Source organism: Haliaeetus albicilla, chromosome 14, assembly GCF_947461875.1.
Source record: "Haliaeetus albicilla chromosome 14, bHalAlb1.1, whole genome shotgun sequence".
Taxonomy (NCBI): domain Eukaryota; kingdom Metazoa; phylum Chordata; class Aves; order Accipitriformes; family Accipitridae; genus Haliaeetus; species Haliaeetus albicilla.
Window position 1 is genome coordinate 14,089,634 of NC_091496.1, and position 26,904 is coordinate 14,116,537.

Here is a 26,904-nt window from a genome sequence, read left to right on the forward strand (position 1 = left end):
TGTCAAGGAAGTTCTCCATATTTCAGCCTAAGAAGCACTTTTTAAAGATTTGTGCTATTCCTACTTATACTCCCTCATTCAATGCTCAGATTGACCGGTAATATTATGCTCTATTTTTTTTCTGACCTGATTTTTTCTTTTTAATTTTTTTTTTAATTGCAAGGTAGAAAGACATGGGAATATTTCAGAACTACTAGTTTCCTTTTCCGTTGTTTCCTAAACACTGTGAACCTCCTGCAGGTTCATACTCTTCCATATCTTTCGTGATGCAGCATCATACAGCCGTTGATTAACTAAGTCAGGAATCACATCCGTCCCTCTGTTCCTTCAAGTTTTAAGCTTAATGTTATGAAAGCAGAGCCCAGCAAGGTGTGTAAAAGCAGCAGAGCGTGTACAGTTACTCAGTGTTGGGACCAGTTTGGTTTGGGGTTGGTATGAGTGCCATGCAAGCTGGTGCTTCTTGGTGGAAAGAAGTACAGGGCTAACTAGCAATCAGATAATTCACTTTGCTACTGTTACAAAACATTACTTGCAGTGTCTCTGCTAATTCAGAAACCTCATGGTTATAATTACACAGTCTGGAGCTTATCCAAGCCTAATTTCTTTATTGCTGGTTTTTAAATTGTTCAATAAAAGGAACATTTGAACCTATCTATGGAGCAGGCACGCCTCTCTCTGCCAACCACTGTCAGCGATGAGTTCCCGCCCGTGAAGCCACTAGAATTTCACTTCTACTGGAACTAAATTGTTAGAGAAAAAGCAGGTCATCTCTTCGTGACGTAACACAGGAAAAACGGGTTAGCTGCCAGCGAAACCCATCTCAAGAATGGGAGAATCAGGAGGGTGCAGACACTTTACTTGGTAAAATCTTGACAAGGGGATGAATATAGAGCTCGGACCATAGGAACCTGATATAGTGAACCCTGTTTCTGAACAGTATCCTTCTTACTAAAAAAAGGAAACGAATAAGGCATTAGTTGCTAATGCAAACTTTTCAGAGGCACAACAACATTACTTTGTGCAAAGAGCAATACAGCAGATTCTTTTGTATCTTTGAAAGGACATAAATCAGCCTCACATGGCAGCACAGCGTTGAACAAGAATATCCTTTCTTATGTCCCAGCACAATATTTTTTTGACAGTCATTGCTGCATTACAGGACCACACCAATACTTGGTGGTGATAAAGCCCCACTTTCCCTCCTGCATTTTTCCATGATGCACAACACATACCCCTGCTGTGCCACTTATTTCATGGCTGTCTTAACCACTGACAGTTGCAGTCAGGGCAGAGCATTAGCAAAGACTGGTTCTCAAAGGTTTCCCTGGGCCACGGTGGTTCTTACTGAGCTTAACACTTGTGCCATGCTGGAGGAATTTCAGTGCTTTCTGAGATGGGGTGGGATGAGGTGAAGCTGATACTCACAGGACGACTTCTACGTGGTCCAAAGCCCACTGATCATGACCTGTTCCGTTGTGACGGGGCTGCCACCAGCGCAGTAAGACTCCTTTCATTCGTGCCTCCCTGTCATCACAAACGCAAGAGCCTATGAGAGCTCCAGGCTTCTGGTGTTTTGCACATCCCTATCTACCCCCCAACAGGAACTGAGAGCAAAGTCAAAGTGTTATTGCTACATCCCTGAACATCAGCACACCATATGTGCAAAACATTTAATGGTGAAAAATGCACACAGATAAGGAGGAATTCCTCCCCCCCCCCCCCCCCCCATCTTTAAAACAAGTATTCTGTTTTTCTTTCAAGTATATTGGTAAACACTAGGCTGGAATTTCTTAATCAGCCTTCCCCTTAAGTTTTCTTCTTTTTTTACCCTCTCATGAACATTTTTTCTTGCACAGTGATGCAAAGATAGATTCTTTCTTAGCAGAAATATATCTTGTGCACTTAGAGGTAATGAAATGTGACTGGGTACTCACAGGGGAACATTATAAGACACTCTTTGGGCTTGTATAAAGTCCTTTGGCTGATGCTGTGCAATTACTTGCCATGTAATTCCATTATTTACACTGTATTGCAGGAGCACTGCCTTGTCTACAGTGTTAGGATCACTCAGATTGGTATTGCAACTGTCTGTTTGTGAAATACTTCCAATTTGCAAAACAAACATGATTTTGCTGTAAAACACAGAGAGAAAAGCTATTTTCAATATGCAAAAAGTATTCAAACAGGAACAATAGCATTTCCAGGTTTATTGCAGTTACCTTATTAAAACTTTGAGCATCCTCAAGAATCATTACTTTTAACATGCAAAATAAACTTCTCACATCTCTAAAACACAGCTCCCCTTTCAAAGTAATAGTTTACTATGTATAACATATTGCCATATAGTTGGAGGCAATAGATCCCATTTTACAATGTATCTGCACGAAACTGAAATACATAAACAATATAAACATGCAAATGAGTGTATGAAAAGCTAAAAAAGGGCAAATAAAGGTTGAATATAATGAAGTGCCTAAAAGATTTATCATCTTCTACCTGGGTGTTCAATTAAGAAAGGAAAAGCCTAATTTATATCTGGCCCACTTGCCAATTAATTCTGTTTCTAATCTTGCTTCAGACAACTAAATACAAACCAGTCCAGAAAGCTGTCACTCTGTTAAGAGCCAGTACAGGCTGGTTGCATTTGTTTTTCCATGGCCAAAGAGGCTCAATAGATGAAAAAGATACTCCTGTTCATTGCCAGGTGAATATAATTCTGTTTGACAACTGAAACAGGAAAATGAGTCTGTAATTACTAATAGCATCTTTGGTCATAACCGTCGTGGAGGCACATACAAACATGGGATTTGTCTTTTCAGATCAGGCACTGGTCCAGACAGTCTGGTGTCCAGTCTTTGCCAATGGCTTCGTTGTCAGTGCTGGCTTACTAGAGAGTGCTCTGTTGGGCATGACAAAAACATCTGACCTTTTCATCTGACATCGCTTCCTCCTCACTCTCCATCTCCCAAATGGAAGTCACAAAGCATATTGCCAATCCTAATGTTTGTTTGCCAGCAATATCTGACTGCATGGTACAGCCAGGTCAGTCCATCCTCATCAGTACTGGCCCACACGGCTGCATGTACATATGAAGAGTTTCTTTTCTCATGAGCTGCTAAAAGAGCATTTTAGGCTCAAAGTATTACCTTGCTCGGGTGAGATCCAGAGGCTTAGTCACAGCTTGTCGTATTTGACATCCATTAAAATAAAGCGAATCTCCGTGGGCATAGGGTGCCAGCTGTCCACATCCATTCCCTATCACTCCCCCCTGAATGGTTTCCCAGTTTATTTCAGTGACTCTTTCAGATTCAAAATTATCTTTGATATAACTGGGGAGGTCATGGCTAAAAACAGAGCAGTCATCACCTAGAAATGACACAGTGAAGTTATAAACCACAAAAAAACCCCAAAGAATTGAGAAAATTGAGTTACAGTTCATTGTAATTCCATTCAAGGTTGTGGCCAAGTATACAGTGTGACTACAGGCTGAATATATTTCAGCAGATCCATTAATAATGCGCACATTGCTGTACAGCATTAATTTTAGAAATTTGAGGCTGTGAGTCTTATTTTTTTACATCAGTATAACTTCAAGAACTGCAGTACGGTTTCTCCTATTTTGCATTGATGCCAGTATGAGAAACCTCAAATTGCTGGTTGAAGCAAAATGCTTCTAAAACAGGGAAGGGATCTGATCTTATAAAGTTATGAGACTCTCTCCTGGAAGACATTAAACACTGGCTCCACTCCCACAAAGCACTCATAATTTAACGAGGGCACTCAGGTACCATTAGGCATGTGCTTAGCTGCATTGAAGGATTAGAGGAGAACACTCTGTCCTGATGGGGCACAGAACTGAGTCCCTTACAGGTGCCAGTCACCAACATCTGGATCCCACGTACACATCCTCTGGGAGTGCATGCACCCTTGGAAGGAGTACAGGGGTGGAAGCCATTTCTGGGTAAGCAGGTAGTCATGTTCTGCCTTCAGTGAAGGCTGAATGGGCTTTACATACAGTGCCAGACAGGGGAGACTACTGACTCAATCCAGAAAGAGTAAAGCGAGGGAAGAGCTGTTATTTGCAGCTCTGTCAAATTATTAATTTAGAATTTGTTACTCAAGCATTCCAGTGATTAATTTAGACATGACACATCACTCTGTCTTTTTGTTTAATTTTGGGCTAGATTAGACTGTAGCAGATATATAAGAAAGAAACTGAAGAAATGAAACCTTGGTATCCTTCGTCACAAATGCAAATGGCTCCAGTTGTGCAATAGCCGTGGCCACTGCAGAGCTTAGGGCACGCTTCCCCGATGTATACGTGGTCAATTGCCCAGCTTTGTTTCTCTAGTTCTTCTCCCTTCTGAATCCACCTGAACTGAGTTGCACTGCAAATATCAAAATCCAAACACAGTATTATGATATCTAGCAATTAAACACATCTGTACAGTGACATTCAAATACACCAGCAGCAGATGTAATGAAAAATGTCATATGAAGGGGCTGTGACTTCAATAACTGGAAAGACCCACCCTGAATGGGTGGCTGCTACATCATTGGCAGTAGCCACTTCTATTAACAAAAAGCTTCCTGAAAAACATTAATTATGTATCAGATCTAAATCCAGCAATAACGAAGCATTTTTAATTCACCAGTTGTTCCACGCGAACAGTGCCAGCAAGACAGCTGACATTTTATAGGTCCACAGTGAGCTGACCTTTCAGTAACCTACCTGGATGAGACATGATCAGGCAGCTGGAGAGTTATTCTTCTCCACATAGAGCTGTTGACAGAATTATAGATGGTAGCTTCATGGAACTGAAATGGGGAGCAGCCAATGCTATTAGATGAGGAAGGAAGACAGTGTGTCTGGACAAGCTGCCATGAGTCTGTCCTGCAGGAAACAAACAAACAAAAATGTTTTAGAACAACTGAAAGAATAGTGAAAGGGAAACAGGTAATTCTAAGGGTCATGGCATTGCCTGTCTTATTAAACAAACCTAAGAGATTGTCAGCAATAGTTTCCATGCTCTGTAGCCACAAATAGCCAAGGGGTGAGAGGCTGAAGCACCAGTGCAGCCAGGGAGGACTTTCCACCACTAGGTTTGAGTGCTGTGAAACCCTTGGTGGTGGTACACACAGCAGAGTCCAACCCAGAGCTCCTCTGGGCTGGCATGACAGAAGGATTTATTTAGGAATCTGCTCCTTAGTCTCTCTCTTACTCTCAGAAGAGTCCCAACAGAATTTGCTTCATGTTCATCCACAGTCATTTGAGCACAGAATATACCTTCACTTTTACAAATTATAATGCACTACTATACTACAGCACAGGAGACAGTGTTATTAATTGTTTTCTAGTTAAAGACCAATTTGGAGTTAAGTAACTCCCACTTCATTACAGCTTGGTCCTAAATATATAGTCCTGTATCATACTAAACCAACAGTTTCCGTGAATGTGGTTTTCTGCAAGCACATTTTTAACAGGCGCATGCCCATGACTGTAACTGCAAGCTCAATGCCATGAATCTGTCAACATCTGGGATAAATTATACAGAGAATTTACAGGAGTTATGTAGACAAATCCCAGTGCTTGCACACAGGCTTTGTTGAGATCCTGCTACAAGATGAATAGCAAAGTAATTGCTTTAATAAATAAAAGCTCTCTCGGTTTTTACTATTATACTGTGGGTTTCTTTTAGGTCTATGGATTCTGCTGTCATTTACCTGGCATCCTTTGTATACTCCAGCATCACAGAGTGGAGGTCCCCACAAGAAGTTGCCTCACAGCCAACCACGATCTATAGCACAAATAAAATTGGCTGCTATAGCAAGTCAGGTAGACATTTAATGTGATATATAATGAAATCTTGCTCTCCTTTTTTTTTCTTTACAGGCTGTATAGAAGAGATTGCCAACTTAGATCTTGGACAAAATCCATCAAAAGTGGATGGAAAACAAAAGACCCAGTACTTCAGTTAATGAATTTTACTTCATTGCTACTGTTATTTTCAAATAGAATCCTAACACTACGTTCCTAAAGTTCAAATGAAATATCTAAACAAACATTGTTTCTGAAACACAAAGATGTGGTAGCTCCTTGGCATTTCAGAAAGTGAAGCACTTAACTATGTATTAATTACCTATGAAATTTATAACTTATAATGATAAACATGTGGATATAAACTTCAGTCAATTCAATTTAAGAACAGAATTATTCTGAATATTTAAAACAATAAATATATTTGTGTCATATTAGAGTGGAAAAATAACAGTACCCAATGTACTGTACTGAATAGATAGCAAAAAGCTAAATTTTAAGAGCTTCAAAACCAAATGGCAGCCATGCACAAGAGCTGAGTTCTTAGTTTAGAAATAAAATCTTTGTTGTGCCTGGTGAAGAAAAAGGAGGAGAGAGCCAGGAGAGAAAAACTTTGCAATGAGATTTTAGTAATATGAACTATTAAATGCTGATTGGTTATCATAATCTTGGCCTTAAAATAGAGGAAAAATATGACAGGCTGGGTAAAATAAGCAGCTTGGGGGGTCTCTTGGCATTCAGTAGTAAAAAGCATGTCAGACTCCTTTTTTATGTAATGTCTTTGAAGGTGGCATGCTGTGTGAGTGGGAGAAGCAGTGCTTTAGGGATTATCCTAGTCAATATAAAATAGACAACAATGTTGAGAAAAGGTGAAAAAAATTGATTAGTGGAAGATGGAAAATTCTGGAACTGTCTTGTCAAACAGAAAAGCAAGAAAAAAAACATAACAAGAAAATGGATGACTATTTTGATAACCTTGCTTTCCTATTAGTTTCTGGCTTATTTAAGACATGGTGCTTGGGGAAGGGCTTAGAACATATCTGTACAACAAGTACATGTTGCCTTTGGCCCTATGCAGAATTCTACCGTAAAACAAAGTAAAATATTCAGAAATGTTTCTCTGATTATTTAGGTCATTTGCCATGACACAAGTAAGTAGAAGGGGTACTTCTGCTAGAGCACTTTTGCATTTTCCATATGCCACTCTTCTCCAGCCTGCCTCTACCTTGCTGTTTCTGCTTATTCACAAATTAGAGGAAAATGGCATACATTGCATGGTGTGTATTCTCACCTTAGAAAATAATTCCTACTGTATCTGATGATCCAGTAATTTCAAGAAAAAGGGATGAGACTTCCAATTCCTCTCAGTAACCCCCAAAGCATACAGACAGTCAGAATAATTTGACATTTAACATTCATGCAATCTTTCTGGTTCTCATTACCTACACTTCAGAATTTTCTTTAAATTCTAATAAAAAGTCATTATTAATTATTCATCCAATAGGGCATTCTAGTTGGAAGAAGAATAATTTCTGGAGACACATTAGATGATTTTTCATTGCATAGTTTACTTTGGAGAGAGAGAGAGAACATTTCTTACTTTAAACTGCATCATGTATCCTGGCTGTATAATGAGCTCCCTGGAGGACAGGATGTTGTGTGTTTTGTCTTTTTTCTTATTTGGCCAGTAGAGATGGAATGATGGATTTCCACAGAACCCTGCAGTCCTGACTGCATTAGGGTAAAAACTCCAGTTTTCTTCATGAGAGGTGCCTTCTATTAAGATGAGTTAAATACAATTACTGCATTGTCTCGGTAAACATCAAGGCTTAGTAATGAATCCATAGAATCACTAGATACAGTACTTTAGTGATATATACACTAAATATATGCTACCTGTCATGACACACAGTAAGCAAGCTACTAACAGACATAATAAAAACATCAGCTCCAGAGAGGTAATTAAAATGTTAAAATAATAGCACCTTAAAAAAATATGATTAAATAAAGCTTTACTACCAGGATTTTAAATGAAATGAGTTGGACTGAAAGAAAAATTTTTGCTTTTCTTATACGTATATACATATATATACACACATACATATCTGAATATACATGTATATATATATTTACACACCACTATTACTAGCATGAAGAATAGCATATAAACAGCATTAGTCTACAAAATGAAAAATTTGCAGAGTTAAAAAAAAGAAGTGTGCTTGCAAGCTCACAGGGCTTATCTTAGATAAGATAATGCCAGACAACAGATTAGCTGTCACAGCCTGTCTTACCGTCATCAAACGTATCTACCAGCTGGCTGGGGTTGATCTCTGCTCCTCCGATCAGGATGTTATCCAGCGCCCACTGCGCCCGGTCAGGGCCTGAAACCACAATCCCATTGCTGATGGTAAAAGGCTGCCACCAGCGCAAGCGGGTTGTATTGGTCAGAGCGTGTTCGGGGAGGAGGATGTAGTCATGCCTGACTGAGATGTATTTTTGATAATCCATCTCATGAAGCAAAGTCCAGGATATCCCTAGAATGAAAAGATGCAGGTTTAGTAATAAAAACAAGTGTATGGTAGAATCTTCTAAAAGATTAAAGGAAGACAATAGGAAATAAAAAATAATAGCTATGGTCTTCTGATAGACAAATCTTAACTTCTAAGGGTGGTTGGCAACTGTTACTCATTGCAAGAGCAATCTTGTAAGCGTATAAAGGAATCAAATTGGCTGGAAGCCACTGATTACTGAAATCAGGCAGGAGTATTATGGAAAACTCCTGAGCAATAGGTGGAAATTTTAGATGGGGAAAAAACTTCACAAGGACAAAAATAACATTACAATTAAAAATTATCTTATTATTTTGGATGTCTCTGACAACCTCTCAGATATTGATGGTGCTTGAATACAGAACAAGGCTGTAGCTTAGCTGAAACTACAGGATGTACTTGCCTCCATCAATGGAATAGTCTAGCAGCACTCCCTCCTTTCTGCAAGTTGGTCTGTGGCATGTTGTCATGTTGTTTTCACTCCCAATTCTGCCCCAGTACTGTAGAAACCTAAGAGTAAATGTATACATTTACATCTGTTAGAGATCTGCACAAATCGGGAAGTTTGCTTTCTGTTAGCAGATGTGCTGTAAATGTTCAAAATGCCACCATTTTTAAGCAAGTAACATCAATGTACAAGTAGAACAAAGGTTCCTAAAAACATGGCCTAGTAATTCTCATGGGAACCTCATGAAATTCAGCAAAGTCCTGCCCTGGGGAGGGACTAACTCCTTGCAGTGGTACTGCCTGGGGACTGACTGACTGGGAGCCACTTTGCTAACGGTTCCCTGGGAGTCCTGGTGGAAAGGGAGCTCAACGTGAGTTAACAAGGTGCGCTTATATCAATGAAGGACATAAAAGAAGTTGATACACTGAGACAAGGTCAGTGGAGGCCACTGGCATGGCTGGGGCTGGAGCATGTGCCCTGTGAGGGGAGGCTGAGGGACCAGGGCTGGTTCAGCCTGGAGAAGATGGCTGGGACTGGGAGACAGTGGTGACATATCAAAAAAAGGGAGGTTCTGACTGGATATAACGGGGAAAAAAAAATCACCGTGAGAGTAACTCAACACTGGAACAAGCTGTCGAGAGAGTGTAGGATCTCTGTCCTTGGAGTTTTTTCAAGACGCAATGGACAAAGCCCTGAGCAATGTGGTCTGAATTCAGTGTTGACCTGGCTTTGAGTGTGTGGTTGGACTAGAGACTCCCCGAGGCCCCTTCCTTCCTGAAAGGTTGTGTGATTCAGAGAACTCTTGGTGAATTACAGAAGTGAGAGTGTGTGGCTTCATTAAAGCCATACAGTCAAGGTAAATGATGTTGAGGTTGTCTTCTACATCATGTCCTTAGCTTGTCTAAACTGACATAATCCCACTGCTCTCCAGTTAAGTCATCCTTTTCTACAGCACGTGGGTGGAGTGGGTCTTGTACGGGCATCCAAGAGAGGACAACCGGCAGAGGTTATGTTCTGAACTCAGTGGGAGACTGTCCTGGTTTCAGCTGGGATAGAGTTAATTTTCTTTCTAGTAGCTGGTATAGTGTTATGTTTTGGATTTAGTATGAGAAGAATGTTGATAAAACACTGATGTTTTCAGTTGTTGGTAAGTAGTGTTCAGACTAAGTCAAGGATCTTTCAGCTTCTCATGCCCAGGCAGCAAGAAGGCTGGAGGAGCACAAGAAGTTGGGAGGGGACACAGCCAGGGCAGCTGACCCAAACTGGTCAAAGGGATATTCCATACCATGTGATGTCATGCCCAGTGTATAAACTGGGGGGAGTTGGCCGGGAGGGCAGATCACTGCTCGGGAACTGACTGGGCATCGCTTGGTGGGTGGTGAGCAATTGCATAGTGCATCACTTGTTTTGTATATTCCAATTCTTTTATTATTATTGTAATTTTATTATTGTTATTATTATCATTATTTTCTTCCTTTTTGTTCTATTAAGCTGTTGAGTTTTGCTTTTTTTCCCTGACTCTTTCCCCCATCCCGCTGGGTGGGGAGGAGGTGAGTGGCTGTGTGGTACTTAGATGCTGGCTGGGGTTAAACCACAACAGAGACACAGCTGGTGACACCAGGAGTGGAGACAGCAATGCCCAGGAGACTGCAGTATCTCGCCACTTTGCAGGACAGGCATTGCTGACCCTAGGACATTCCTGGGAAGGAGGACCTGCTGCTTCACCTGGACATGGGAGACCCTTCCCACTGTGCTAGGGTGAGCCTTGCTCTCTATGACTCATCTGAAAGCATCACTGCCTTGACAATCATAATCTCCTTAGTGTCTACCTGAGATAGTGCTATGAGTGTGGTGTCCTAGGAGTTCCCTGAGCTACAAGCTATGTTGCCTGCTGCTTCGTCAGCGTTTAACAGAGTTCCCCATTAAAATGACATGGAAACATGACCTACTTTGCTCCCCGCAGGTCCAGATCTTGAGTGACAGCCTGCCTTACAGTCGCACCTCCAAAATACAGAGTTGTATCTTCTGCGAGAATCCCACACTCAGTACATGTATTTCCACCTTCTAAGGACATCCATAGATCTGGTTTAATTTCTTCATTGTCAAAGCGCTCTTTCAGGAAAGTCTGTAAGGTGTTTAACATAAAGCGCAGGTAATTATGATCTTAAGCCTTTCTGATGACCACAGCTGGAACTGACCTAAACATGTTTGAAGGGCTCATGAACACTGTAAAAAATTTTTTTCAGAGTGACTGAACATAATCACTTCTGGCTGAATATTTAGCCACTTGAACTGTATTGGCCAAATGTGAAAATATGTTTGGGCTAAATTTTAAAATACTTGGGAGGTAATCCAGCACACTAAAATTTGCATGTGCAAATGAATGGGTATATCATGTTTGCGCAGCAAGATTTTGGTAGCCGGGAGGCTACAGGGGTGGCTTCTGTGAGAAACTGGTCGAAGCTTCCCTGATGTCTGACAGAGGCAATGCCAGCCGGCTCCAATACAGACCCGCCGCTGGCCAAGGCCAAGCCCATCAGTGACGGTGGTAGGACCTCTGGGAGAACAGATTTAAGAAAGGGAAAAAAACTGCAGTGGGCACAGAAATGGCAGCCAGAGGGAGAAGTGAGAACATGTGAGAGAAACAGCCTTGCAGACCCGCAGGTCAGTGAAGAAGGAGGGGGAGGAGATGCTCCAGGTGCCGGAGCAGAGGTTCCCCTGCAGCATTGCAGCCTGTGGAGGACCCCACGCCGGAGCAGGAGGGTGCCCGAAGGAGGCTGGGACCCCATGTGAAGGCCGCGCTGGAGCAGCCTCCTGGCAGGACCTGTGGCCCCATGGAGAGGGGAGCTCACGGTGGAGCAGGTTTGCTGGCAGGACTTGTGACCCTGTGGGGGACCCACGGTGGAGCAGTCTGCGCCTGAAGGACTGCAGCCCGGGGAAGGGACCCACACTGGAGCAGTTCATGAAGGACTGCAGCCCATAGGAAGGACCCACAGTGGAGCAGTTCGTGAAAGACTGCAGCCCATGGGAAAGACCCACGTTGGAGAAGTTTGTGGAGGACTGTGTCCCATGGGAGGGACCCCACGGTGGAGCAGAGGAGGAGTGAGGAGTCCTCCCGCTGAAGAGGAAGGAGCGGCAGAGACAAGGGGTGAGGAAATGATCCCAACGCCCATTCCCCGTCCCCCTGTGCTGCTGGAGAGGGGGAGGTAGAAAAAATTGGGCATCGAGTTGTGCCTGAGAAGAATGGAGGGGTGGAGGGAAGGTGTTTTAAGATTTGGTTTTATTTCTCATTACCCGACTCTGATTTGATTGGTAATAAATTAAACTAATTTCCCCAAGTCAAGTCAGTTTTGCTCATGACAGTAATTGGTGAGTGATCTCTCCCTGTCCTTATCTCGACCCATGAGTCTTTCATTATATTTTCTCTCCCCTGTCCAGCTGAGGGGGGGAGTGATTGAGCAGCTTTGGTGGGCACCTGGCATCCAGCCAGGGTCAACCACCACAATGGGTCTTATTCATAACTGTGGTTATTTAAGGGTATGTAACACCACTCCAGTACATATCTAGTATGTGTGGGAGAAATTGCTATTCTGTATTTTTTCCCCCAGCAAAACCAGTACTGCAATGAAATTTTAGGGTTATTGTAGTGAATATGCATTTATGCTACTGTATGCACAAATATTTGCAGAGAAAACCATCTAGAATATATCTCTGATTTCCACTTACCTCCAGGTATGCAGTAAAAGCAATGCCATGAGTGAAATCCTTGCTTTAAGGAGACAGTAGTAAAACTCCCCTAGAATTGCTAGCATTTTATCCCAAATGTCCTTAATGTGAAGAATACATTACTAATTAAAAATTGCAAATAGATAATATTTGTCCATGTAATTAGTATCTCAGATGAAAAACAGAAGGTTATAATAATTCAAATGACATGATAAATGAAAAGTTAAATAGTTAAATTCTCTTTAGACAGAATGCTGCTTAACCTGTTGTTTCTGTGGAGCGCAGACCTATTCTGTTCTTATCTGATGTAGAAAAAATGAGATGGTAAACACTGCATTTTAAACTAATTTGGGGTTCCTTACATATTCTTTTCTAATATGTTAAGTTTTAAAAATATTTTAACTTTTAAATTAGCAATATCTAACTAGATTTCACTCACTTGTTAGAGAGTTACACTACTAATAGCTAGGTGAATTAATTTTATGTAATTTTATGTCATTTTCTTGTATTATTTACTTCAGTAAGCCCTTTCATAATAAAGACAATCTTTCTACAGGTCTTGATCAAATATAATCATATGTGCAAGCGTGATTTAGATCATGTAATGATGATCTAAGGATGAACAGTGAACTTTATCACAGCTTTTTCGGGCAGTGTTACTTGCAAAGGAACAAACCCGTCCTTCGATACTGCACAAATAGTTTTATTAAAAAATGATAAAAGGGCTGAAAATGGATTTGAGTATCTTTAGGCTGACAGGAATCAAAGCTAAATTTCCAGTGGGATCGATCTCTCCTCTCTCTCTCTTTCTCAGCCAAACACATGGCAAAATTCATTCTTTAAAACATGCAGTAAAATTACCTTCAATGTTTGTGTCAGATAGCAGTTTGGACCCGAATACCCAGGATCACAGATGCATTGTTCATTCAGGCAGTCTCCATGACCTCTACAGTTTTCCAGACAACCAGGGCCCAGATAGAAATTATCGATGGCCCACTGCATATCTGAGTATTTCTGGTAGAACCGAAACCTCACAGGACTAGATATAAAGGAATGAAGAAAAACAAGACATATGTATAAAACAACTTTGCTCAATTGAAAAAAGGTGGGTGAAACACAATATGCTTATGACCGTACTATGCTCCAAGCTTCCACAAGTTAATATCTGGCAGTATCTGCTGAATTGATTTTATACATATCTGTATCTTCTTCTTCATGTGTGTACTAACTGCGATCTATGGATGGATTCCAGACACTGGTGGAGCTGGAAAAAGCTATTCCAGCTTCTTGCAAGAGAATTTCAATTTTGGTTACACTTCCTGAGTAGATTACTCAAAGAATATAAAATATTTTACTTTTACAGAAAAAGACAAATGGTTTGCATATGTGCGGACTACTGCAGACAATAAGGGTAACTTTTCCACTCAGTAAGGTCATAAATCTACTCTTTAAGTGACCACAGCTGTCTGAACAGAGCAGAACATGCTGTACAGGAGCAGACTGCAGAGAAGCAAGGATAACTTTGCTGGTTGTTCAGACCAAGAGTCACGGTCAATCTTGGTTGATAGGAAATAAAATTACGCACCATACAAAATGAATATGAATGCTGCTAGTCTGCACTTTCCTTGAAAGAAAATGAATAGGCAGATGTATCCCCTGTTGTCTTTTCCAGAAGGTACTGAATCCAAGACAAAATGACTACTGAATTCATACTTACTTGCCCACAAGGTTTTCAGGCAGTGAGTAAGTTACTCTTTTCCATCCTTTTGTGGGAAAGAAGACAGATGGCTGTGAAACACTTCCAGAACATTTTGGATCAGCTGGTAAACACTGAGGTACTAAGTAACTCCAGCTAACGCCAAAGTCAGTGGAATACTGCACATGGACCTGATTTTGTGCAAGTTTTTCTGAGGTTTTACATCCAACAGAAACCTAATAAGGAAGAGAGCATAAGTAAATTAGAATTATTTGTGGTGGTGGTTAGAGTTTAAAAAAATGTTTGAACCTGAAAACTGCAGAATTTTGCTTGAAGTGATGGCAGTAACAGTGCTTGTATGGTACCAATCATCTGCAGATCTCATCAATATTCCCAAGACTGAGAACAGGCACCATATTCTGAGTTTCATTTTCTTCTAGCTAGCTCACATTTCTGGATTTCCAGGTTTTGATGCTTGTGACTTATACCCCAGTACACCATAATTAACAAAGTTAATGTCCCCTCCCGACAACCTAAGATTTGAGTATTTCGGAGGAGGACACCCAGCTCGATTATGTTAGGCGGACAGTCTTTATGGGACAGATGTGCAACGAGCTCTTACAACTTCCATATATTGATGGGTTATTTCTTTAATTTAGGTAAAGGGCTGTATGAAGGGCAGTTTGGGTGCAGGTTTGATGTGAATGCATGACAGCCTAGGAGTGGTGTGGACTACTTTGGAGCTGCTTTTCATTCACCAAGCAGCTGTAACAAAATAGGCACCTTGTTTATGTGTAATATCCATATTACATGAGGTCCATACAACGGCTGTGCTGGAAGAGAAGTCTGTGTCACCTCTGAGAACAGCCTGTGGTATTAAAGCTGACCAACACAGAGTAGGTGAGAAAAATGAGGATGGCCTATTAGTAACACTTTTCCCTGCAGGGAATGGCTCATGCATAGGCCTATACGTCATCCTACTTCCTGAAAAATCTAGACATGGAGAAAAATGTGTTTTTGAATAATTATATTGCAGACAGAGATTTTACCTTGAACTGCATAATCCAACCCTCTGTAGGAGTCAGGTCGTGGGTGACCGCGTAGACCTCTCTGCCATCATGGCTCCCGCAGATCATGACACCATCAGGAGAATCACAAAACCTCTCAATTGAGCAATCATCATGGAATAACCAGTGTTCATTCACTTGAAAATAAATGGCAATGTCAGTAATATACAATGACAATATAAATTAAAGAAAACAGGGAGTAGTGTTAACCACTAAAGGTGATTCATGGCTTTATTTTTCAGCCTATGTGAGAATTATTTAGTACTGCTCCTGAGAATGTCAGTACCCCATCATTCCCATGTACATATTTATTACATTTATCACAGTAAATGCTCAAAGCACTTCTTACTACTCTCTTACATAGGCATTATAGCATTATTTTTTAATGTTCAAGAAGTAAGGATCTGAGATTTACTCAAAACATAAACTTCTGTTGCACTGGACATTATGGGAGAACTTTTTAATGGGTGCTGCCTACATGTCTGCACAAAGCATACCCCAGCATTGTTAGCTGTTAAACCTTGTAAACATCCAGAAATACATCCTCTACAAAATTTAGTTCTAAAATGTAACAACTTCCCTAAAGAATGTTTAAAAAAATTAGGAACTAGGAAACAGATACTCAGGTTAAGAAATCTGCTTAGAATAACCTGTCACTTTTTAATCCTCTTTTTTTTCTTTGAAGAGAAATTAATCTTCTAAGTAAATTCATGCAGTAAAAAAAGAAAAGTTACATTACATCTTTTCATTTTGCATTTTGTGAACTAAAAACAAAAGACAAGACCCCCTATAGCGATGGTATTGTCTGTGATATCCATCACAGTAAGACAAAGATTCAGAGGCTCAGCAAGATTTGGAAATTGCTGCACTGACTTCTTGCTTTTTAACTTAGATCCACGTGAAACCTTTACCTGTAGTTTTGTCTTCCATGATCATGTCAAAGGCAATCCTCCCGGTGGGCCCTGCATCGGCAGGGGAACGTTCATGCTGCGGCAGGGGAGCACTGCTGAATGTGTCGAGCATCACTGTCCTCTGGTCGGCTGAGCCAGAGATCAACACGTTGTCGATAGCCCAGTCGTTCTGATCCAGGCCATCGTGTTTAGGCTGCCACCAGCGGAAGCGTGTCCCAATGGTTTTGGCATCATAGGGAAGGAGGATGTTCACAAAGCTGAAATAAAAAGTGGAAATTAGTTGTAGGAAAGCCACAAGAGGAGGACACTTCTCGATGCTCTGTGCCAGGTGCTTTGACCAGGTCCACTCCTCTTGTTTCCTAGAGTATGTGGAAGTTGGGAAAGAAGGAAAAGACTGGGTGATCTAGCCTACATTCCCCTATGGGAGATTGCTGAAACAAAAACCTTCCTGATCACTCCCAATGTCATCCCTGGGACAGGGGCTCAGAGCAAGGTGGGAAGGGCCAGCAGCCAGACTGTGGCATGGTTTGAGCAACCTCATGTGCTCCAATGGTACTCATGGGACCAAATGCAATGGTCTAGACTAGCAGGGTATGACCATAAGGTCCTAATTAAGGGAAGTGTTAAGAAGGAGAATGTCCACAAGAACTGGACAGGCTGAACTCTTAAAGATCTGACATCCAAACCACAGCACTAATATGTCCCACAGGTTCTTATGAAACATTCAAGGCCACCTTCCTTTAGTACAGGAAATTATATAGGCAGAAGAAGGTAACTACAAACCCGGGCTTGCTGAACTGATCATAGAAAATTTCCATTAAGAGGCTCCAGGTGATTCCACCATTCACAGAATACTCCAGCAGCACACCTTGGTTGCGGTTGTTAGGAGTTATCAGACATCCATACATGAAATAAAACTGGATGAATTCTGCACTGGTGAGGTTCAAGTCCACTGTAACTAACATACGGCTGCAACCCTTAAAAGCAATGAAAAAATACGTTGGCTGGTGTTGGCTGGCAAAACTTACAAACATAAAAAGTGTTTGTTAGACTATGCAGTCACTATTAATACGACTTCATGTTGTAAAACCTTCAAAATTGTACAAAATTATACTAATTATAACCAAGGTAAAGCTACAACAGAACAATAAATGTTCTTTCCTGAGGACATAATTTCAGTTATGTTCCATCTTAAAAATTCCTGTTGTGTATTCATACACGTTGCTACTTGTACCTACAGCTTTACAACATCCAGTATCAAGAATTGTATTCACCTTTCTTCTGAATACAAGAGTTAAAAAAATCCATGCCTCCAGTGTAAAACACAAGGTTTTCCACACAGAATTAATGAATCACTGATTATGTGCTAATGGCTCAATTTATGCAAACCATCAAATGGCACAGCAATTTTAATATGTGTGTTGTTCCATAATCCCTTATACATTTCACATTGCTTCACTGCTTAGTCTAATAGTTAGTGGTGCCTACTTAGTCCTACTGGAAGGAAATGGAAATGTAATGCGTCTGTTAGTTTATTTTAGAAAACTTGCATCAGTTTGAAACTAGTTATAAATGTGCATGGAAGAGATCTACAAGCATACCTTTTTTTCTGGCTGGCCCTACTCTGTAGGACCTGTCTGACTTTGACCTTCAGCTAGGCAAAGGATATAAATTTTTTTTGTATGTTAAATATGTTATGCTGATGTTTTTTAACACCTTGCTATTTATTTAACTTTTTAAATCAGTCCCATTTATATTGTCAAATGGAGTGAGTTGGCCCCCGTGCTGAGCACACACCCCGCTGAAGTGAAGAGCCATCCCAGAGGCTACCGCCCCGCAGACTGTGCTCAGTTTGCCCCCATTCACTGTCAGCCAGTTCTGGTTCGACGGCGAGCGATTGAAGTTATCTTTCAGTTGTGTCGGAAGGGGGGTCTCTGGCTCGTCACAGTACAGCCCACCCCAGTGTTCATCGCAGCTGCAGAGGAAAACAAATGCAAAATTCAGCTGGCAAAGGCTCTGCATGGAGGTTTAATCAGTGCCATGTTATTCCACATTAAGGTGCCATCTTATTCCGCGCAGAGGCAGTCTGCATCATTTACTAGCGCACAACTGGTATATGGGGGTTTCAAACATCTGCCACTTTTTGTAGTTAATATGAAACAAAAATGACTTTAGGAAGGCTAGTATTACGTATCATTCAAGCTGCTAATACAGCACAGAGTAAAATCAGTAAAATACATTGTACTTGAATAGATAAACCTAAGAGAATGTGCCAAGCCTAACAATGTTCTACTAATGTTAAATTTTAAGTAAGTTTCTGTAAAATTTTAGTGGATGGGTACTTTCCTGTTGTTTCTTTATATAGTTCCCCTTTTTTTTCTCCTCTGAAAAACCTTCTTATATTGTGTCAAAGATTGGATAACAGCATGGAAATGTGTTCTGCTACTATGCAGATTCCACCAGGGAGATCGTGCCTTGGTACTTCAGTGCTGTCAGGATAGAGGACAACACAATAATATGTCTATTCTGCAGTGGAATATATTTCTAACAAACACAGTCACAGCACAATTATACAACCATTCTCCCATTTCTGTTGCCATTTGTGGCTGGAAAAAAGCAATACATCCATCTGGAAGGTATTTCTCTGTTGCCAGACAGACAAATCTGGGGAGATCTGGTTGTTGTTTGTTAGCTTTGCAGGGCTCTATGTGGGCTGTTATACAGACAGTTTGAGGATCAAGCCAGTCTGCCTCCACTGGCAAACCCTACCATGGAGCAGAGGCATCAGGCCATCAAGCCAACACCAGTCCCAAGGCAAAATCTGGCCCTGTGAAGAACTGGTGTACATCATTCTGCTTAGTGGACGTGTCCCACCTCCAGCCCAGGTCTTCTGCACCCAGCACCAGGACGAGGGCACAGGGACACAGCATGAAACCTCTTGGGAATAAGGATGACATCTTCTGGGAAGCTCCAGGACTGTATATCCCTAGAGGGGTGTGCAAACTCAAGGGGTCCCTTCTCCCTACCTGGTGGGAGGGGAGCCAAGATGCAGCATAGGCAACAGCAGAGGCGATGCATTGCCACTGAGGAAAGGACCAGCCAGCATCACCTATGATGCGCCAACAGGCAGAGGTCTGGCAGAGCCAACCCCTCCACTTACCCTTCCTCTAGTTATTTCTATTCCCAAGTGGTCCCAGTGCCCTGCTCCATTTTAACAGCAAAATCAACCTTCCTTTTAAAAAATGTATCAAAGTCTTTCCCGCAAGTTCATTAACATGACAGAAGGAGTGAAATTCTACAGTGCTGGGCAGGACAGGGAATAAATGGCACTCACACACAGTTGTCTTGTGTGCACTTCCCATGGCCACTGCACATGTCTATGCAACCATCCCCAATGTAGATGTTATCAATTGCCCACGTTTGCTGCTTATCGAAAGGAGCAGGCTGGTGCCAGCGGAAACGAGTTGCTTGAGACCTTTGGGAGAGAAAGAAAAACAGAAAGGTAGTATTTCTAGCTAAGCTAATCTTTATTTTGACTGAAAGGAAACATCAGTCTTGAGGATAGACTGCTCCTGGAAGGTTTGTTTGGTACCAACACAACCCAGGGCTGATTCCTGACAACGACAAGGTCCCTGAAAAGCCAAGAACAGGGTGCCCAGATTTTGAGAGCAGGACAAAGCACAGGTGCTTGATAGCATGCTGAAAGTGCAGGAGGTGGGAAAGGGATCACTGGTGAGAGCAAAGCAAGTGGACTGTGGTTGGTGCAGTGGAGAAGAGGGTAGGAAGAAGGTGGTGTGCCCAAAGGGAAGCTCAGACCAGTCATAACCACGTCCCAGCACAAATCCAAACTTGAGGGATGGCTGGGAGCTGGATCAAGCCAGAATCACCCAAATCCTCCAAGTTCCATCCTGAGCCTGAGTTTTATTGCTTCAGTTCAAGTCAACACACTAACCCAACTTCTTCTCTATGAGTTCTCCCAGCTACACTTAGGTAAGAGCAGCTCTAGGGAGTGTGTTGACTCCTAGGCAAGATGCTGCCATTTATAAATCTACAGGGGACAGGTGAGAGCGCCTGTGCAGAACTTGTGGCATGATCCTGGTTTTGCAGTTTCCTTCCTCCCCTCCATCCAGCGCTTGGCTCGGAATGTTAAGAAATTATCTATGGTGTGATCCTGGCTCCTTTCAGTAAATAATTTCCATTTTGTTGATTAAAGGGGGCTTAGCTCCCTATTCAAACACCTTGCTTTGATGTAGCTATATGTGAATTAAGTGTCCCAGCTCCCAAGACAGACGATGAAAACCTAGACAAAACAGTTAGGGGACACCACGTAGCTATTCAGCTCATGCAGCAGTAGATATCTATATTTGAATAGCTGTGAATAGATGAATTTCTGTAACTTATCAAAAGTCCCATTTTAAATTCAAGCTAGTCCATGTTTTGCTGTATAGCACTAGATGGCAGCCTTGAACTTTTTGTAGTCCTGTTTTGAAACTCAAAGAGAAGTCACAATTATTGTAAACACCAAAACAAATAAACAGCAAAATTCCCAAAATTTATTCAGTGTAAAAATACACCTTTTATGGTAAGGTCAATGTTATCCTATGAATTATTTCTTTACAAACATGTTACATGAGGTGAATGAATAACAAGTTTATCCAAAGAGAAATCTACTGCTGTGCTGTGTAGATGTTCACTAAATAGCATTTTTAAAAGAAATCCATAAACTGTGAGGAAGCACCTGTATCTTACACTGCCTGCTTTAGATTTGGTGCTTCACTAACAATTTATGGAGCTGATGCTCCTGGGAGAAGCTTTGTATTTGCATTTGCATTTTAAACTCAGCTCTGAGTAAGTTAAAACTAAGTGTTCATTTCCTTCTACAGGCCAGAGGTCAGTCAGAGAGCACTCTGGGGTACATGAGCCCTAAAAGGCTATGTTAAGTATGGGTGCTGTGTGTGCCGGGCCAAGCTCTTGACTACGTAGCCTGCATGTCCCTAAAACTTACAGGAACAAACAACTGGAGACACACACTGCTATTAATACAGCTTGAAATACTAAAGTAGCATAAAAATTATATCACATCTAGACTAAAGGGACTATTAGCTGCACTATTCCATATTCTAAAGCTTAACATCCCCCTTGCTTGTGAGCTAAGGTTGTAATAACCTCTCTTATGCAACCCCTATCTTAGTATCTTTGGGAAATGGTATTACTTGAGGCAACAAATACAGTTATTGGATTGGACAGAAGAACAATCTTTGCCTCAGTAGGGCATCAGACTTCTTTTGACATATACTGCTCAAAAAACTTTTCAGTCTTAAAATCACAGTTATTCATAAACCTGAGTTTATCTTGGGTGGTGGGTTCCTTTCAGGTCCAAATTCAATTGGTTTGGAACATCAACCCCAGTCCTGATTTATCCTGTCCAGCCCCTGAAAGCCCCTCCTGGACAGAAATTTACAGACTTTATACAAGAACTGTTGGGGTAATGGATTTTACAGACAATATGTAGTAAAGCAGTACAAAAGAGGAAGCAGAGGAGATCAATGCTGGGAAGAAGTCCTAAAAAAGCACTATTGACATGAAGCATTGCAGTGAAGATAGGGAAGTGTCTAGATGCCCCAAATGATTAGTAATAGAACATGGGCTTTTCCACTACTAGTTTAAAAATGTGTGGCAACTATATAGGCACTCTCAGTACAATTGCTAAAGAATAAAGGTCTCTGTTTCCCAACTTGTATGTGCATTACCTGGCATCTTTCATAACAACCTTCTCAAACAGGCATAGGCTCTGCCTGTGCTGTGGTACTTCTGTGCCTGCAGTCAGCTCAATCTATGCCTATGGGAGGATCTTGCACTCAGCAACAGGAGCAAAGCTGTAGAGTCAAGTTCTGAGAGCCTAATGTCCACGCTACCTGTGTTTGCAGGGCTTTAATTTGGGCTAGCTCTACGCTGGCTTTATCAGGTGTGACTGCATGGAGAACAGTCACAGCTATCACTGCAAAACAGCACATCAAGAAGGATGCAAACTGGAAGGCTGAACTACCCAGTTGTCCCTAGATGGATCTTTTTGACAAACAAAACAAAAATCCAGCAGTTTTCAGGGCACTGGAGGGAACAGCATGGCAGCACTCTCAACAGCACTGTCAGTCCCAAACAGCTCCTTTCACTGCAACCTCCCAACAAATCCCACAATTTTTCTTCCCTCAAAGACAAAAGAATGTAGGAAAAGGAAGAGAAGGTGAAAATGGGGCATGTGTGAAAACAAGGATGGGAGCATCAAAGCTGAAAGAGACACAAAGGATACAAGGAATACACAGAAAAACAAGGAGCCTGGAAAGTGCTACATTTAAAACACCAGCTCATAGCCAACAACACCAAGCACAGGGTGCAGTGGGGATTCAGCCAGTCCAATTAGCTACCAAAACAACCAGAATTTAGTGAGGCGGATGATAACATGAGATTCTTTAAAAAGTTCCCTCATCCCTCCCCAGGACAAGACAGACAAAAATTTCCTATCTTTAAATAACTAAGTAAAGTAAATGCACCTAGTAGCTTTGCAATTTTTATGCAAAGCAGGATGGGGCTTCATTTACTTACTCTTACTTGTTGCTATATACATGGACCAAACAAAAATGGCAAGGTACAATTATTTTAACACTGTAATGTATCATGCCTCAATACACAGTTATGCATTTAGATTTATTCCGCAGAAAACCAGAGAGAGATACCTAGTATAGGGAGGCAGAGGCAAAGTAACCCGGGTCCATTTGTTGAAAGTGTCCGAAATGAGAATCCTCTGGAGATGGTACTTGTTGCATTCCACGTTAGTGGGAAGACAGTCTCTCAAAATCGGGTGCCAGGTCAGCCCAAGGTCCACTGAATATTCCAGTTCAATAGCTAAGGGTGGAAATATGGTTAGTTACATAATTCAGAGACTTACATCCATAGGTCTACAATAAACTGGTAACCCCAGAGAGCGTTAGTCCCAAGTCTATGCTGACAAAATAACCACTCAAAATTTTTCAAACCCTTTTGTCAGTAGCACAAAGCTACCCCCTTCGGTGGCAGTGCTGTATACGTTACATGTTGCTGAGCAGGTACAGCTCACGAGAAGGCTGCAGTACCCCTCCACATCCACCACCTAACTCAAGGGACTGCAGGTGCAAAGACAAAGTCATCTATCAAGTTGCCAGGGTTAAGTCAAGCCAATTTCTGTAGCTGCAGTGTGCAAGAGAGTGATGTGACAGCATCATGACCAGCAACTTTTTTGTTTTTCAGGCTGAAGGATGAGATTCAGCCGGACATAATTGTTGTGTAAGGCAGAACAACACTCAAATTCAAACTTTTGGCTCTGTCACAAGATGGTTTACTCACTCTTCCATCCCCCTCCAGATCAGCTCATTTCATTATCCAGCATAAACAATTTTAAATTGAGTTTGTTAGTCAGTGAGCTTGTTTTCATTCAAACACAGTCTAGCCATATTGAACTAATGTATTAATTTCTCAGCAAAAATCACCAATTTCATTGTTTTGATGTTTATGGCTTATAAACTTTTATTATGAAAAATGAAGGTTAGTCAAGCTCACTAAGTACTTCAAGTTAAACTTTTATACAGCCATTAAAAAGTAAATAATAATAGGCACAGAACTGTAACTTGAAGTAAATGTTCCAGCTGCCAGGCATTCTGGCTGTGTAAAACATGGAGCGTGGTTGCACTGACAGGGGTGATAAATCTGCTATCTTTTCAGATTAGTACAGACCCATTTCTTCTACCCTCATGCACAGAGAATGACCCTTAATCACCCAGTCGGTCCTACTTGATGTCTACACACAGAAGACAGTGCTATAGAAATACAAGGAGAAGTGGTTACAAACAAGGGTAAGTGAGTTTTTAGTGTTAAATCTCTGTCACCAAAATGAAATGCTTTGCTCATCATGACTGAAAGCATGATTAGGTAGTGTCCTGCCTAATTTAACACTAAGTTAAGATAATGGTAAGTTTAGTAGACAAAGAAACAAAAAAAGAATGACCTGTTTCTTTGCTAGTATATAGCTAAGCTGCCAAAACACTTTTAAACTTAGCAGAGATGACCTTAGGATGCCGCAGTCTTTTTAATAACAAAAGGAAAAAATACTGTTAAGCATGTGAATAAGATATCTCAGTTACTTCCATTGACTTCAGAACAGCAAAATCAGAGAAGCAACTTCTGGGACTTCATGTAAAATCTTCTTCCATTTTGTCGTGGTTTAACCCCAGCCAGGAACTAAGCTCCACACAGCTGCTCACTCACTCCCCCCCCCCGCCCCAGTGGGATGGGGGAGAGAATCAGGGAAAAAAAAGTAAAACTTGTGGGTTGAGATAAGAACAGGACACATTTTTATGCAGAATTCTAGAGAATATTCAGCAGCTCAGTGAATTAACACATGCTACATGCTGCAACAGATTGTATTCTCCTCCTCATAAAAAAAATCTATACCCCAAACCCCTATGCTAAAAGAATGTAATTTAAGATGTACAAACAAGCATTCAAAAGCTAGGAAGACCTACTTCTTGTGCATCTTAAAATTCACATAATGAACCAATTTTTAATTTCTGTGTGATACGTATTGAGTGCAGAGCATGTTTTTGTTTATATGTGTATGTGTGTATATATATATACACACACATATAAAAGCATGCTCTGCACTGAATACACATCATATGGGAAAAAAAGAAGCTAGGCAATTAAAAATTGCATCATTTGTATATATACACATATATGTGCATATATTTATGCATGCATTTATACATACATATATATATATATACACATGTTTATTATTTCATATGGATGATACAAATTTTTGCAGCTGATGCTGACTTAGCGTGTGCCAGATATATGCTGATATAAATGATTTCTCAGTTATACAGGTGCAAGTGAGGTCTGAACTGAGACTTACTTCACGAAAAATGCAAAACCACAAAGCAAGAAACATATCCTGGGAACACCCAGCTGCTTATTATTAGAACCACAAGATCACCCCAAGCAGTGGATACCATATACTGGCAAATGGATTTGAGTAAGAAAGACAGCTGTTAGTTTTTTCTTAAGTGAACTGAACCGCAACTTAAGTGCTCAGAGGGAATAATGTACTTTAGTTTATCTTAGACTTCAGACCCCTAGAATAAAAAAGATGGTATTACAATTTCTAACAGAAACATGCAGCTTGCTTTTGTTTCTCAGTTCTCATTATGATGAATAATGGAACCAGAAAACAAGCGAACTTTCCTGTAGAGGAGAGGAAGAGGAAGGTCAGGAATTACTACGAAGTGATTACCATAACAGGAGTCTGTGACAGAGCAGGATGCTGCAAAATCTATTTGCAAGAAAGAGTCTTCATTGACAACAATGTCAGTGGTGACAACATAGCGGGTGCTAGCTTTCTCAATGAACACTAGAGCATCCCCAGTAGAGCCACAGACTGGCATCTTTGTTCCACCAGGATGGAGTAGCCACTTTCTACTATCCAGTGTGGTGAAATCATCTTCTAATACTGTATTGCCAGAGATGTTTCCTCCAATAAGAATCTGAAATATTAGGAAAGGAATTGTTATTGAAAAGAAAAAAATGTCTAGAAGTTTTCACAAATATACACATGACATAGCATCCTGGAGGAGGAAGAGATTTACCGATCTATGCATATATATTCTGCTGGTCCAAAATGGACAAATTTACTTTGTAAAGAGTTTAGGTTATGAGGAAGGGGAATATCTTTTTCCTATAAAGGGGTCCTAAAGAGATCAGCTCAGCTATACAAATCTAAAGTTTAGGGAGGTAAACTCCATCCTGGATGAAGTAAAACTGCTCACAAAAATAAATGGTGGTAGGTGCAAAGTGATTACACTGTCTTTTTTCCTACTGACTGTTCAGCTCTACTATAATCTGGTGCACTACTATCAGATTGCATCTGCTGATAGAACTGGGGAAGCAGGCTCTGTTTTGCCACTGACTGTAAGACGTCAGCATTTTACTATTCATCAGCAAGCAAGGTAGAATTAATCTTCATTTGTTACTCTGAATTCAGTTTCTGATTGTTCTGAACTAATATAACTACATTCAATGAAGATAATAGGAATGAAAGAATGAGGATTTTTTCATTTTTAAATGGAGGGATGGGAAGTAAAATTTTGTAACCATATCATTAAACATGGCTGGGAGTTCAGTTTCTGGCTTTCTCCTAAGGACCTGAACTATTTCCTTTAAAAAAAACATTCATAAATATTGAAGTAAGTTGAACTTGGAGAGCCCAATAACATGACTTAGAGACCAATCACTTTAGTGGGGTTTCTTGAAATTTATACCAAGTCATACAAAGCAACACAATAATCTTTATAGAAGCAAATCCCAAATATGAAACAAAACCTTGTTTTCAAATTTAGAAGATGGATATAGATTGACATTTTTAATATTTTTTTCTATTACATTCTACCAAGCCAGTCACATATTTGGATAGATTTTAAATGAAGTTTTTTAAAGTTTAAACTCAGACTTGCATGTTGCATGGTAAGGCCTTCTGCAATGTGAACCTGAGGCTCTACCCATATATAAAAGACTTCCCTAGCTCCAAAATGGGAGTTCAGTACCCTGCATGGAAGGGTGCTTTAAAAACACAAGATTAGCAAACAGTAATTGTGCTCTATT

The 26,904-nt window shown here is 40.8% G+C and overlaps 1 protein-coding gene across 2 annotated transcripts in view; it reads right to left on the minus strand.

Annotated features, from left to right (window-relative positions):
- The window catches only part of RELN (reelin), a 306,374-nt gene that overhangs the window by 9,808 nt on the left and 269,662 nt on the right, over positions 1–26,904 (minus strand). For both annotated transcript variants that reach the window (XM_069801790.1, XM_069801791.1), the window contains exons 45-63: positions 25,541–25,790; positions 22,950–23,118; positions 19,553–19,693; positions 18,016–18,193; positions 17,002–17,195; positions 16,219–16,475; positions 15,290–15,444; positions 14,262–14,476; positions 13,406–13,583; positions 10,768–10,943; positions 8,774–8,880; positions 8,113–8,355; positions 7,419–7,594; positions 5,725–5,798; positions 4,733–4,894; positions 4,231–4,388; positions 3,147–3,366; positions 1,935–2,132; positions 1,426–1,524 (exon numbers count right to left, since the gene is read on the minus strand). In XM_069801790.1, the coding sequence (XP_069657891.1) occupies positions 1,426–1,524; positions 1,935–2,132; positions 3,147–3,366; positions 4,231–4,388; positions 4,733–4,894; positions 5,725–5,798; positions 7,419–7,594; positions 8,113–8,355; positions 8,774–8,880; positions 10,768–10,943; positions 13,406–13,583; positions 14,262–14,476; positions 15,290–15,444; positions 16,219–16,475; positions 17,002–17,195; positions 18,016–18,193; positions 19,553–19,693; positions 22,950–23,118; positions 25,541–25,790 (3,350 nt within the window). The remainder of the gene's footprint in view (positions 1–1,425; positions 1,525–1,934; positions 2,133–3,146; positions 3,367–4,230; positions 4,389–4,732; positions 4,895–5,724; positions 5,799–7,418; positions 7,595–8,112; positions 8,356–8,773; positions 8,881–10,767; positions 10,944–13,405; positions 13,584–14,261; positions 14,477–15,289; positions 15,445–16,218; positions 16,476–17,001; positions 17,196–18,015; positions 18,194–19,552; positions 19,694–22,949; positions 23,119–25,540; positions 25,791–26,904) is intronic.